The following is a 15,000-nucleotide window of genomic DNA, read 5'->3' as shown; positions in this document are numbered from 1 at the left end:
CCCTGCAACACCCTGCTGTGCCCTGGTACTCCCCTACACACACACACACACACACACACACACACACAGCTCACCCCCATACACACACACACACACACACACACACACACACACACACACACACACACACAGCTCACCCCCATACACACACACACACACACACACACACACACACACTCACACACACACTCACACACACACCTCACCCCCAAACACACACACACACACTCACACCTCACCCCCATACACACACACACCCCCATGCACACACACACACATTCACACTCACACACACACACACACACACACTCACACACACACTCACACACACTCACACACACTCACACACACACACACACACACACACTCACACACACACACACACACACACACACACACACACACACACAGCTCACCCCCATACACACACACACACACACACACACACACACACACACACACAGCTCACCCCCATACACACACACACACACACACACACACACACACACACTCACACACACACTCACACACACACCTCACCCCCAAACACACACACACACACTCACACCTCACCCCCATACACACACACACCCCCATGCACACACACACACATTCACACTCACACACACACACACACACACACTCACACACACACTCACACACACTCACACACACTCACACACACACACACACACACACACTCACACACACACACACACACACACCCCTCACCCCCATACACACACACACACAGATAAAACTCATTACATTACATTATTGGCATTTGGCAGACGCTCTTATCCAGAGCGACGTACAGTTGATTAGACTAAGCAGGAGACAATCCTCCCCTGGAGCAATGCAGGGTTAAGGGCCCAACGGCGGTGAGGATCTTATTGTGGCTACACCGGGATTAGAACCATTGACCTTGCGGGTCCCAGTCATGTGCCTTAACCACTACGCTGCAGGCCGCCCTCACGCTATAGCACCCCCTGCTGGCCAAGCCTTCCATACTGAGTGGTTCCCTCAGAGGTAAATGCCTGGGGTGACATTGGCTCAGGCAGTAAGTCGGAGGGTTGCCAGTTCGATCCCCCGCCCAGGCTGTGTCGAAGTGTCCCTGAGCAAGATACCTAACCCCCAAATGCTCCTGACGAGCTGGTCAGTGCCTTGCATGGCAGCCAATTGCCGTTGGTGTGTGAGTGTGTGTCTGAATGGGTGAATAAAAAAGCATCAATTGGACAGCGCTTAGGATAAAGGCGCTATATAAATATCATTTACCATTTAAATGTAATGGTTTCAGTCAATTAGCAAACACATCCGTTCAAAGATCCACATGCATCAGCATTCTCTCCCTGGTTTTAGTATCTAGCGCGCCTACAAAATGTTTTAACCAAGAGCCCAATTCCCCCTGCCTCCTGTGGTCAGCACTCTATGTTGACATTTAGCAATGTCAAAATTATGCAAATACATACCTCATGTCATGTGGGAAATAGCTTGGAAAAATAGCACAAATTTAAAGTTCCAGGATGATATGACAAGCTCAAAAACATGGAAAATATATGTGTGGGCCTTTAAATAAAAATATGATTGCAAGCCATTTGGTGCCCCCCTCAAGTTTTGAGGTTAAGCTGAAGGCTGTTATCATTGTGTTTAAAAGGCTTTGGGTTTTGAAAGGCATTGCAGCAAACTAGTACTAGCTTGCACCATACTTTGGCATTTTGTGTGTATATAGGAGCTTCCTCTTAGGTTCTCGTATTTCAGTTATTGTCGCCTTCCTGTCAGCTTGAACCAGTCTGACCTCTGACCCCTCTCATTAATTGATGAGATATTTGCATTCACAAGCTGGTGTACAGGTCTACCTAATAAAGTGGTCAATGAATGTAAATGTGATGGCCGCAATCTGTATTGGCAAACATTTTGGTTTACACAGGATTGAAGAGAACGGTGGCGACTTGCAGCGCAGACTGCTTTTATTGCTGGTTTATTGCCTCCTCATCGGCCGCCACCCCTCTCCCCGTTTCCATAGTGCACGGCGGCTGGTCGCCATGGTCACCGTGGTCTGCGTGTTCCTCGGACTGTGACTCCGGGGCCCAGACCCGACAGCGGCTCTGCAGCTCGCCCCCCCCGCAGCACGGGGGGGAGGCCTGCCCCGGCCCCCACATCCAGACCCGCGACTGCAACACCCACCCCTGCTCAGGTAACGCCCACCTGTACACAGGCAACACCCACCTGTACACTGGTAACACCCACCCCTGCTCAGGTAACGCCCACCTGCACACAGGTAACACCCACCCCTGCTCAGGTAACACCCACCCCTGCTCAGGTAACGCTCACCTGTACACAGGTAACACCCACCTGTACACTGGTAACACCCACTCCTGCTCAGGTAACGCCCACCTGCACACAGGTAACACCCACCCCTGCTCAGGTAACACCCACCCCTGCTCAGGTAACGCTCACCTGTACACAGGCAACACCCACTCCTGCTCAGGTAACACCCACCTGTACACAGGCAATACCCACCTGTACACTGGTAACACCCACTCCTGCTCAGGTAACACTCACCTATACACGGGTAACACTCACCTGTACACAGGCAATGCCCACCTCTACGGAGGTAACACCCACCCCTGCTCAGGTAACACTCACCTGTACACAGGCAATGCCCACCTCTACGGAGGTAACACCCACCCCTGCTCAGGTAACACTCACCTGTACACAGGCAATGCCCACCTGTACACTGGTAACACCCACTCCTGCTCAGGTAACACTCACCTATACACGGGTAACACCCACCTGTACACAGGCAACACCCACTCCTGCTCAGGTAACACCCACCTGTACACAGGCAATACCCACCTGTACACTGGTAACACCCACTCCTGCTCAGGTAACACTCACCTATACACGGGTAACACTCACCTGTACACAGGCAATGCCCACCTCTACGGAGGTAACACCCACCCCTGCTCAGGTAACACTCACCTGTACACAGGCAATGCCCACCTCTACGGAGGTAACACCCACCCCTGCTCAGGTAACACTCACCTGTACACAGGCAATGCCCACCTGTACACTGGTAACACCCACTCCTGCTCAGGTAACACTCACCTATACACGGGTAACACCCACCTGTACACAGGCAATGCCCACCTCTACGGAGGTAACACCCACTCCTGCTCAGGTAACACTCACCTGTACAAAGGTAACACCCACTCCTGCTCAGATAATGCTCACCTATACAGAGGTAACACTCACCTGTACACAGGTAACACCCACACCTGTACACAGGTAACACTCACCTATACAGAGTTAACACCCACTCCTGCTCAGGTACACACCCAACACCCACTCCTGCTCAGGTACACACCCACCAACCTTGGGAATGAGTCAAACTGTTGTAAGCACATTAGCAATATATTTGTGTATTTTTTCAACGAAAAAGAAATAAGATTTTCAGGCTCAACGTGAGACCAAAAATACTTTTGTTTTGCGGTGTACGCGTCTTGCAAAAACCTGTCACTCTTCCGCTGGGCTTTCCCCTCATTGGTCCTCTCCTTCCTCAGAGGTGTGTCCCCAGGGGATGATGTACATGAGCGCGGACCAGTGCGAGCTGCACGGAGGGGCGTGTCCCCGGGTGTGCCTGGACATGACCCCCACGGTGGAGTGCGCCACGGCCTGCTACGACGGCTGCTACTGCTCGCCGGGGCTCTACCTGTTCAACAACACCTGCGTGCCCCTGGCCAGCTGCCCCTGCTACCACCGGGGGGCGCTGTACGCGGCGGCCGAGAACGTCACGCTGGACGCCTGCAACAACTGGTACCGCGTTCATACAGATGCGTTTAGTCACACTTTGTTTGAAGGCTCCGACATTGGAGCTTTATAACTCCGTCATAAGCACTACATAGCACATTCATAAGCGCTGCATAAGCATTGAGAAGTGTCAATAACCAATGTAAGGATCTTGTGTCAGTTCACTTGGTATGTGACTTGGTGTGGAAAACCAGCAGGTCTCACACACCAGCAGCAGAATTTGAGTCAAAGCTGGGTTGGCTCACAGTTCTGTATCCTTCTCCCTCACAGCACCTGTAAGAATGGAGAGATGGATTGTGGGAAGGAGCCGTGCCCGGGTAAGTCCTTCTCACGTTCTGATTGGCCGGCCGGTCGCGTCTGTGCACTTCACTGTCAACCTCATTTGTAGTGTAGTTTATCTTTTATTTTAGTTTGTATCCTTCTCCACTCCAACATGTTGTATATTGTGTGAAAAATATGTTGATTCTAAAAAATGATTTTGAGATTCTCCATGGAATTTATGAAAGCAACAAAAAGAACAAAAAATATTAAGTCAGCCTCAAGAAGTATTTCAGTCTTATATTTAAGACTTAAATCTTATTTCTATTCTATTTCTATTCCTAGTTTTGCTAACAAAGGCAAAAATATTGACTCATTTAAAAATTTGCCAGTAAGGTAAAAACACATAAGACACTTTTTTAGCAGTGTGAAAGTTTAACTTTGAAACTTATGAATGTATTTCATACAGTTAAAGACATTTATATATTTATATTCATATTTCACAGTTTTTAGCTTAGTTGTGTTACTTCTCACAGAGTACTTAATTTCCTTCCTTTAATATGAAAGATTGTGCTTAGTGATGTAAAAAAAAACAATGCACGCCCGGTGCATGCTGGGAAATGTAGTCTCCTGGAGCCTCTTGTATGCTGCGTCCGCTCCCCCAGTTGACTGTGGCTGGAGCGGCTGGACGGGATGGAGCACGTGCAGCCGCACCTGCGACGTGGGCGTCAGGCGGCGGTACCGCTCAGGGACCAATCCCGTGCCGGCGTTCGGGGGGCGGGCCTGCCAGGGGGACCGGGTGGAGATGGACTCCTGCAGCCTGGAGCCCTGTCGCGGTGAGAAACCTCGTCGCGTTTCCGGGGGGCCGCCATTTTTGTACAATTTGGAGCCGGAAACTGCGCGGTAGGGAAGCTGATGCGATCTGTCCCTGGTTCGTCCGCAAAGCATTGCTGTATTGTCCTAATAACACGGGAACTTGAAGAAAATCGGCATTGGCAATGGGGAGGCATTAGATGAAGGAAAAATATGGGTTGCAACTACATTTTCTTGTGGGGACAAAAATATTGACTTTGTATTTTGACCGCAGTTGTATCATTGACTTCTCATTGAAAACGGGTCTGAATGACCTATACAGGAGCCAACCACTGTTGTGCGAGTGAGCACAGTCTCCCAGAAAGACCAGTTTTGGCCGCTTGTGAGAAAGACAGAGAAAGAGCGATGTCACTGAGAGACAGAGAGCTCATTCCAATCGCTTATTCTACACTCTTTTCCTTTCCTTACTCCTGACCCGGAAGTCGATTGAGCTCAGCCATCTTTAAGGACATTCCAACCCCTTAAATGTTCCTTCTGGAAATAGAAGTTAGGAACTCCCGATCTTTCAGGAAAGCCTGATGTACAAATGATCAACCTTTGGATCCACCTCTCCCCGTCTGCCACGTCTGTAACTGCTGTGACTTTCGAAATGACATTCGATGGAGCGAGGACGTTCCATTTGCCTAATTCACGTTTTCTCGACTTTTCCCCGGTCTTTCGTCTTCTCCTCGCCTCTCCCGACGGGTGGCGCTCAGGGCAAGGAAAGGGAAAAAGGGGAGAAAAATAGGGATTGGAATGAGCCCAGAAAGATGCAAACGCATGTCCTTCACAGCACATGGCACCTGGCGTCTGAATGTTATCTGTGAAATGAGAAAGGCACAATGAAGCCCAGACTTCGCCTTTATCTGGCTCTCTGCTGAAACGGTGAAATAAATGACCTTTCATTTTAGACCTCCCTTTCAGCCCTGGTCTTACTGTGGAATTCGGTGTGTCAGGAAGTTTCTGAACCCTTTTTCATGTACTTATTTTTCGTTATTAAAGAATAAGATTTGCACTTTCGATTTAATGCTCCAGATTTTGTTTAAATCCTTCAATAGTAGTACTATTTCAGCTTTTATGTTCTGGCTTGGTATGGCCAGAATGTTAACACTATTGTGGGATGAAAACTTTTCATTGTGTGCGAGTCTTATGCTTTCAAAGTTTCTTTCTTTACCTATTCCATTGGTGTGTGTGAATCTTCTCAGCCATCTTACTTTCCTTACGAAAAATACTGAACTACAAGTATTTCTGAGGTAAACTTTAGTTGTTTGTACGTACTGTATAAGCAAGTAGCTGAGATGTGTATATCTGTGTGTGTGCGTGCATGTGTGTGTGTATGTGTATGTGTGTGTGTGTGTACGTGTGCATGTGTGTGTATACGTGTGTGTGTGTATGTGTATGTGTGTGTTTGTATATGTGTGTGTGTGATTGTGTGCATGTGTGTGTGATTGTGTTTGTGATTGTGTGTGTGTGTGTACATGTGCATGTGTGTGTATACGTGTGTGTGTGTGTATGTGTGTGTTTGTATGTGTGTGTGCGTGTGTGTCTGTATGTATGTGTATGTGTGTGTATGTGTGCATGTGTGTGTATACGTGTGTGTGTGTGTGTGTGTGTGTGTATGTGTGTGCGTGTACGTGTACGTGTATGTGTATGTGTGTGTATGTGTGCATGTGTGTATACGTGTGTGTGTATGTGTATGTGTGTGTTTGTATGTGTGTGTGTGTGTGCGTGTGTGTATACGTGTGTGTGTATGTGTACGTGTGCACGTGTGTGTGATTATGTGTGTGCGTACGCAGGGTCGAAGGAGCCCTGGAGCTCCTGGTCGGAGTGCTCGGTGTCGTGCGGGGGAGGGTACAGGAACAGGACTCGGGGGGTGCAGAAAACCCACGGGACCGCCCAGCAGTTCAGCGCCTGCAACCTGCAGCCCTGCGGTACGTCACCGTGAGGGAGCGGCCCCGCAGAGACCAACAACGGGTTTCACACTGCAAAAAAACGACAAAATCAGTCACTCTTAACAAGCATCTTCAGACATAAAAACTGCCAATGAGGTTTGATTAATTTAAAGATTTGACAATGAGGTGAGAAAATATCACTTGTCAAGCAAACCGTAACTTAAAACAAGCTAATATTTTCCACTAGAGAAAAAAAGATCTTAAGTTTTATTACAAGACAAGACATTGCAGATGGTGTTTCAGTTCAGATCATTGCTGGAGGTTAAGTATCATTATACAGCACACTGCAAAAAACTCTGTCTTAGTGAGACTTGTAACGAGACTTAATACATTGCATTGATGTTCACAAACTGAACAGGGCGGCCTGTAGCATAGTGGTTAAGGTAAATGACTGGGACACGCAAGGTCAGTGGTTCTAATCCCAGTCTAGCCACAATAAGATCCGCACAGCCGTTGGGCCCTTGAGCAAGGCCCTTAACCCTGCATTGCTACCCTGCATTGTACGTCGCTCTGGATAAGAGCGTCTGCCAAATACCAATAATGTAATGTAATCTTATTAGTAGAAAATAGTATCTTGCTTAAAGTTGCTGTTTGCATTACTATCTTTCCCGTTGTCAAATCTGTTGTCAAATGAGTCAAACTGTCTCATTGGCAATAAAGTCTTTCAGTCTTTTGTTGCACAAAAGTAATTTAAATAAGATTTGAAGTCTAAATATCAGACTAAAATACTTGTTGAGCTTGACTTATTTTTAGTTTTTTTTTTGCATGTCCCTCTTTATAATACCCCCCCCCCCCCCCCCCCCCTCTCTCAGGTAACGAGCTGATCTGTCCAGGTGAGCAGCAGTGGGCAGAGTGTGTGAGGTCACCGCTGACCTGCTCTGACCTCAGCGCTGACCTGACCAACGCCAGCTGCACCCCCGGGTGCCAGTGTCCTGCTGGCCTACTGCTCCAGGTCTGTTCTGCAGAGTCTACCAGCCTCACTTTCAATTCAATTCAATTCAATTCAATTCAATTCAATTCCATTCCATTCCATTCCATTCCATTCAATTCAATTCAATTCAATTCAATTCAATTCAATTCAATTCCATTCCATTCCATTCCATTCCATTCCATTCCATTCAATTCAATTCAATTCAATTCAATTCAATTCAATTCAATTCAATTCAATTCAATTCAATTCAATTCAATTCAATTCCATTCCATTCCATTCCATTCCATTCCATTCCATTCCATTCAATTCAATTCAATTCAATTCAATTCAATTCAATTCAATTCCATTCCATTCCATTCCATTCCATTCCATTCCATTCCATTCCATTCCATTCCATTCAATTCAATTCAATTCCATTCAATTCCATTCCATTCCATTCAATTCAATTGTTTTATTTGTGTAGCGCTTTTCACAGACGACTGTCACAGAGACACTTTACAGAGTAACAGAAGGGAAGAAAAAAAAGGAAGGAAATTGAATCAGGGGATGATTAGGTGGCAGGTTGAAAGAGGTAGATTTTAGCCAGGGCACGGGGGAACCTGCTGCTCTTTGCAAAAAGTGTGATGGGATCTTTAATGATTATTTAAAGATTGGTAATTTGACCAGAGGGGAGACACAATGGTGTTAAAATGCTGCCACACAGTCTTGCTGCTGTAATGTGTGTGTGTGTGTGTGTGTGTGTGTGTGTGTGTGTGTGTGTGTGTGTGTGCATGCAGGTATGAAGGAGCCCTGGTAATTTGACCAGAGGGGAGACACAATGGTGTTAAAATGCTGCCACACAACATGCTGTGTGTGTGTGTGTGTGTGTGTACGCTGCTGTAATGTGTGTGTGTGTGTGTGTGTGTGTGTACGCTGCTGTAATGTGTGTGTGTGTGTGTGTGTGTGTGTACACTGCTGTAATGTGTGTGTGTGTGTGTGTGTGTGTGTGTACACGCTGCTGTAATGTGCGTGTGTGTGTGTGTGAGTGTGTGTGTGTGTGTGTGTGTGTGTGTGTGTACGCTGCTGTAATGTGTGTGTGTGTGTGTGTGTGTGTGTGTGTACGCTGCTGTAATGTGCGTGCCTGTGTGTTTCAGGACCGGCACTGCGTCTCTGAGTCCCAGTGTCGCTGTGAGGTGGAGGGGACACAGCACGAGCCGGGGCAGACCGTCACCAGGGACTGCAACAACTGGTACCACAACTTCCTGTGTCTCAGCCTGACGTTGCCCCAGCTCTCTGAGCACAACGAAACAGTCTGTCTTAACAACGTTTTAGTCTTGTAGCGAGACTTTTTCTCTCAAGTACAAAATGTTAGTTTACCGTACGGTAAGTCCGGGATAGGGACAGTGATTTTGTTTCTTCAGACTAAAGATGGTTTTCAGCATCAACAGCGCAGATGGTGTTCCATGATAAATTTTCTGTGACCTCATTGACCTCACTGTGACGTCATTGACAATATTTATGTTTTATTCAGCAAATTTTAACACATTTAGCACATTTTAAACTTACATTAACATTTTAAAGTCTAAATGTAAGGCTGAAGTGCTTGTTAAGACTGACTGTAATTAATTAATTGATTACTCGTCAAATGTGATCGCTGTGTGCTCAGGAATGTGTGTAGGAGTGCTCCTGTTCTCTACAGTGCTGAGCTAACGGTCCGTGCCTGTTCCCCGCAGCACCTGTGTGTCCGGGCGTCTGATGAACTGCACTGACATGGCCTGTAACGGTGAGTTTATCCAGCGCTAACGCCCCTAGCTCTGCTGTTTCCTCTCCTGTCTGCTTCAGTGAACCAGGAACTCCATCTCACATCATTCCTGACGCGGAGAGCTGGTGCTTATCAAACCCGCTCTCAAGATTGGCTCGTGCTACAGGTTTCCGAAAATAAACACAGACCTCGGAAAGGCTGCTTTCAGATACGCCTGTGCCTCGATGTGTCCTTTCCGAGTGTAAATAAAGGTTGATGATGAACTAGGGCCATGTTTTGTGTAAAACTTTCGTATTTCATCCTCTAGGTTCAAGGAAACATTATCAGTTTAACATGTTTGACAAATTTTTATACCCGTGATAAATTCAAATCAAATCTTCTCTTCTTCTCTGGTACTCTCTCTCTCCCATTGGCCGCTCTCTGCGCTGTGACCCCGCCCCCCTCCCGCACAGTGGATGGCCATTGGTCGACGTGGACGCCGTGGAGCGAGTGTTCTGTGACGTGCGGCCCGGGGCTGCAGGCCCGGTACCGGTTCTGTTCTGACCCGGAGAGATCCGGGAGCGGGCTGCCCTGTCTGGGGCCCGACCGGGAGGACCAGGTCTGCGTGCTGCCTGCCTGCGACCGTGAGTAGCGGGAAGCGGCCATGTTTTACACCAGATCGATGGATAGGTACCTGGGTGATGCAACGGCAGCCATTTTGCAACAGAATGCTCGCATCAACTCAGGTGGCCTTGTGCAGATGCACGGCTTCTCTACTTACAGAGTGAACAGTGAACAGTCATTTTAAAACAACCACTTCTCCACACCAGAAACCGCAGTTTATTACCAACGCTTCTTACAGCATTTTAATACATTATAAAATTTTATAACATTTATTGTACCTTTTTGCCAAATCAGACAAAGAGTTGCAGGGTAAGAAAATGTCACTTTTTCAAGCAAACATTAACTCAGAACAAGCTAATATTTTTGACTTGAGCAGAAAAAAAAGTCTTATTACAAGAGTAAAACGCTTGTTAAGACAGTCATTTTTTCAGTGTGTACCGCTGAATGGCCCGTGCCGGGCGTGTGAGCGCTGGGCGGACGTTGAGTGAACTCTCCCTCTGGGTCTCAGGGAACGGGGGCTGGGGCGACTGGACCGAGTGGACGGACTGTACCAAGTCGTGCGGCGGGGGGGTGAGGACCCGTCGGCGGGAATGTGACAGTCCGGCGCCCGAGGGGGAGGGGGACTACTGCGAGGGCCAGGGGACGGAGATCTCGCTCTGCAACGTCGACCACTGCCCAGGTACTGCGGCAATACAACACAACATTCAGAAGCAGAAAATTTATTTACACGTGTAGGAAGTGTGTGTGTGTGTGTGTGTGTGTGTGTGTGGGAGGGAGAGAGTGGTGCATGTGGAGTTGTGTTTCACATTGTACAGTGTGTCATGGTGTGTGCATATCAATTTAATAGAGTGTGCGTGTGCATTTGTGTGTGTATGTTTATGAGTGGTTGTGTATGTGCTGTGGTGGTGTAGTATTTAACCATGTAAGAGAAAGTGTATATTCATTGTATCAATAAGAGCATGTGTGTGTGTGTGTGTGTGTGTGTCTGTGTGTCTGTGTGCGTGTGTGTGTATCTGCAGTGGTGGTGTGTATTTATCTATGTAAGAGCGTGTGTGTGTGTGTGTGTGTTTGTGTGTGTGTCACTGTTTCTGTTTCTCATGCTGTCCGTATTGCTCTGTCTCCAGTGGCCCCCTGCACGGAGGTCCCAGGAACAGCCTTCAGCAGCTGTGGCCCCTCCTGCCCTCGCTCCTGCGATGACCTGGCCGTGAGTAACCCCTCACCCCGGGGCGCGACACCATCCCGCTAAAGCTGCTTTCACCCGATCAGCGCCAAAACGCTCGACACGGCGTTAAGCCCGTTAAACTGCTGTGGAGGGAGCTTGGCAGCAGTGCTAAGCCTGGCGTAGCGCACAGCTCAAAATAAAGCCAAGTTGAGCGCCATCAGGGTTCAAACCGTTTAAACTTTGACCTTGTTTGAAGCTGACCTTTCCTACCGTGTCCAATCACATCGCATCAGCAGGCAGATGTAGCTATGAGCAGCACAGGCAGATACATGTCTATCCCGGTTAGTTTCTTGACATTTTGGGATAAACCCAATATTTTTGTTTCCACAAAGCGAGTATACAATTTGGCCTTTTTCATAAATGCCGGCAACCTATTACTACAGTACAGCTATACGAATCAGGGAGAGGGGAGGAGCTACATCGCCTTCTCTACAGCGCAGTCTCTGGGTCTGGGCGGTGCCCATAAACTTGACCTCTGTGCCTTCCCCAGCCCATGGATAGTCAGTGGGTGACGCACACAGTCCTCAGTCAGTGATATGAGCGTTTCGGTTTGGGGAATGGCCCGTGACGTAGCCCCCCTCTCTCCCTCCTCCCCTCCTCAGTTCTGTGACTGGCGCTGTGAGCCTGGGTGTTACTGCACGGGGGGGAAGGTCCTGAGTGACAACGGGACGTCCTGTGTGGAGACAGAGCGCTGCCCCTGTCTGGACCTCAGCACCGGCCAGCGCCTGCCCCCCGGGGCCACCGTCCCGCACACCGACGGCTGCAACAACTGGTGAGGGGGTCAGGGCGGATATCACACCATCTCCTACGTCATCCAATCATCCATCCATCCAGCCATCTCTTACACCATCCATCCATCCAGCCATCTCTTACACCATCCATCCATCTATCCATTTATCTATCCATCCATCCATCTATCTCATCCATCTCCTCCATCATTCATCCATCCATCTATCCATCCATCCATCCATTCATCTATCCATCCATCCATCTCTTACACCATCCATCCATCCATCATCTATCCATCCATCCATTCATCCATCCATCCATCCATCATCTATCCATCCTTCCATTCATCTATCCATCCATCCATTCATCTATCTATCCATCTATCCATTCATCCACCTATCCACCATCTCCTCCATCATCCATCTATCCATCCATTCATGATCCATCTATCCATCTATCTATTCCCCAATCTTGTCATTCATCCATCCATCCATTCATCCCTGCATTCATCCATCCATTCATTCATCCATCCATTCATTCATTCATCCATGATCTAACCTGCTTGTGTGTGTATATGTGTGTGTGCACTGGTGACATCTGTTTGTCTGTCGTCTTTCAGTACCTGTGAGGAAGGAAAGCTCTCCTGTGGCAGTGGTCCTTGTCCAGGTGAGCAGGCATAGCCTCCAACACAGACACCTCCATGCAGCACAGCTGCTCATGTTAACTGACATGGAGGAACACACACACACACACTCTCTCTCACACACACACACACACACACACACACACTCTCTCTCTCTCACACACACACTGAACCACTCTTTACACACTGTTCACACACTCACACCTACACACACACACACACACACACACTCTCTCTCTCACACACACACTGAACCACTCTTTACACACTGTTCACACACTCACACCCACACACACACACTCTCACACACACACACACACACACACACACTCTCTCACACACACACATACACACATGCACACTCTCACACACACTCTCTCACACACACACACACACACACACACGCACGCACACTCTCACACACACTCTCTCACACACACACACACACACACGCACACTCTCTCACACACACACACACGCACACTCTCTCACACACACACACACACACACACACACCCGCACACAAACACAAACTCTATCTGTAACTTTCTGTGTCCCAGTGGATGGTGGGTGGTGTGAGTGGTCCAGCTGGACCCCGTGCTCTCGGACCTGTGGGGCGGAGAGGGTGTCCCGCTACAGGAGCTGTGGATGCCCTGAGCCCCAGGCAGGGGGAGCGGCCTGCCCCGGGGTGCAGGAGCAGCACGGGGGGGTGGGGGTGCAGATCCAGAGACAGCCCTGCCCCGGCATCAGCTTCTGCCCAGGTACATGATATAGCCCTGCTACGTAGCTATGCTACATAATATAGCTCTGCTACGTAGCTATGCTACATAATATAGCTCTGCTACGTAGCTATGCTACATAATATAGCTCTGCTACGTAGCTATGCTACATAATATAGCTCTGCTACGTAGCTATGCTACATAATATAGCTATGCTACACTATACTACTGTGCATAGCTATGCTACATAATATAGTCATGCTACATAGCTATACTACATTATATAGCCAGGCTACATAGCTTTGCTACATAATATAGCTATGCTACACTATACTACTGTGCATAGCTATGCTACATAATATAGCTCTGCTACATAGCTATGCAACATAATATAGCTATGCTATACTATACTACTGTTGTATTTTGTGCTTTACTGTGCTGTGCTATATTGCACTGTAGTAGACATACTACACACTACAGCCCTGTATTACTCTACTGTACTTTACTACTGTATATACTGCATTAATCTGTATGTATTATTGCCTTCAGATGATTTTTATTGATATATAAAATAATGTATTTAAATATGTGAAAATGCATTGTGTATTTTAGTGCATGCTCTAGTAAATAAAGTAAATAAAAAATATATTTAGACTTTATTTTAAAATGTAGTGTTACAGTCTAAACTTTAAGTTGGGCAATTTATAAGCTGTGCAGACAGTGCCAAGGTCATCTTTAAGGTTATGCAACCCTCAAATATTCAGATACTGTATCCATTTTTACATCTTAATGGCGCTGCACAGTCACTTGTAAGATGCATGCTAATTTTAACTCCACCTTGTTGGACCTTGTTTGGGAGCTATTTTTGTATTTTCATATTTCTGTTACTTTCACACTTCCGTCCTGTACCCCCCTTCTCTCCTGCTCTCCCTCTTTCTCTATCTATCTCTCTCTCCCTCTCCTCTCTCACTCCTCCCTCTCATTCTCTCCTCCCTTGCTCCCTTGTCTCCCTACCTCGTTCCCTCTCTCTCCTCCTTCCTCTTTCTCCCTCTCTCACTCCTTCCATCTCCTTCTCTCTCTCCATCTCCCACCACTCTCCCTCCCCCCTCTGTCTCTCCCTCTCTCCCCCACACTCTCCCTCTCTCTCTCTTCCTCTCCCTTCCTCTCCCTCCCCTCTCTCTCTCTCCCTCTCCCCCCTCCCTCCCCCCCACTCTTCCCCACACCCCCCTCTCTCTATCTCTCTCCCTCTCCCCCCCTCCCTCCCCCCCACTCTTCCCACACCCCCCTCTCTCTCTATCTCTCTTCCTCTCTCTCTGTCCCTCCCTCCTCATCTCCCCCCCCTCTCTCTCTCCCTCTCTCTCTCTCCTCCCTCACTCCCCCCCTCCCCCCCTCTCTCTCTCTCTCTCTCTCTCTCTCTCTCAGTCCATGCTCGTGGGGGTCCTGGGGCCCCCTGGTCGGAGTGTGACGTGTGCGGGGGGGAGAGTGTGCGGAGCAGGGAGTGTAACAGCCCCCCCGCCCGGTTCGGAGGCCTGCCCTGCCT

At 48.3% G+C, this 15,000-nt stretch overlaps 1 protein-coding gene across 1 annotated transcript in view; it reads left to right on the top strand.

The window, feature by feature from the left end:
* Positions 1-15,000, top strand: part of sspo (SCO-spondin) — a 129,333-nt gene that overhangs the window by 69,129 nt on the left and 45,204 nt on the right. The window contains 16 exon segments of the mRNA XM_061237735.1: positions 1-25; positions 2,024-2,194; positions 3,564-3,816; positions 4,081-4,127; positions 4,734-4,904; positions 6,717-6,851; positions 7,685-7,824; positions 8,937-9,031; positions 9,516-9,565; positions 9,997-10,167; positions 10,656-10,826; positions 11,272-11,351; positions 11,972-12,141; positions 12,718-12,764; positions 13,302-13,502; positions 14,883-15,000. The exon segment at positions 1-25 is cut by the window's left edge and continues 147 nt beyond it; the exon segment at positions 14,883-15,000 is cut by the window's right edge and continues 53 nt beyond it. Of these exon segments, the coding sequence (XP_061093719.1) occupies positions 1-25; positions 2,024-2,194; positions 3,564-3,816; positions 4,081-4,127; positions 4,734-4,904; positions 6,717-6,851; positions 7,685-7,824; positions 8,937-9,031; positions 9,516-9,565; positions 9,997-10,167; positions 10,656-10,826; positions 11,272-11,351; positions 11,972-12,141; positions 12,718-12,764; positions 13,302-13,502; positions 14,883-15,000 (2,045 nt within the window).

The sequence above is a fragment of the Conger conger genome, chromosome 4 (assembly GCF_963514075.1).
Source record: "Conger conger chromosome 4, fConCon1.1, whole genome shotgun sequence".
NCBI lineage: Eukaryota > Metazoa > Chordata > Actinopteri > Anguilliformes > Congridae > Conger > Conger conger.
Note: the sequence above shows the minus strand (reverse complement) of the source record. Positions and strands in the feature narration are given on the sequence as shown.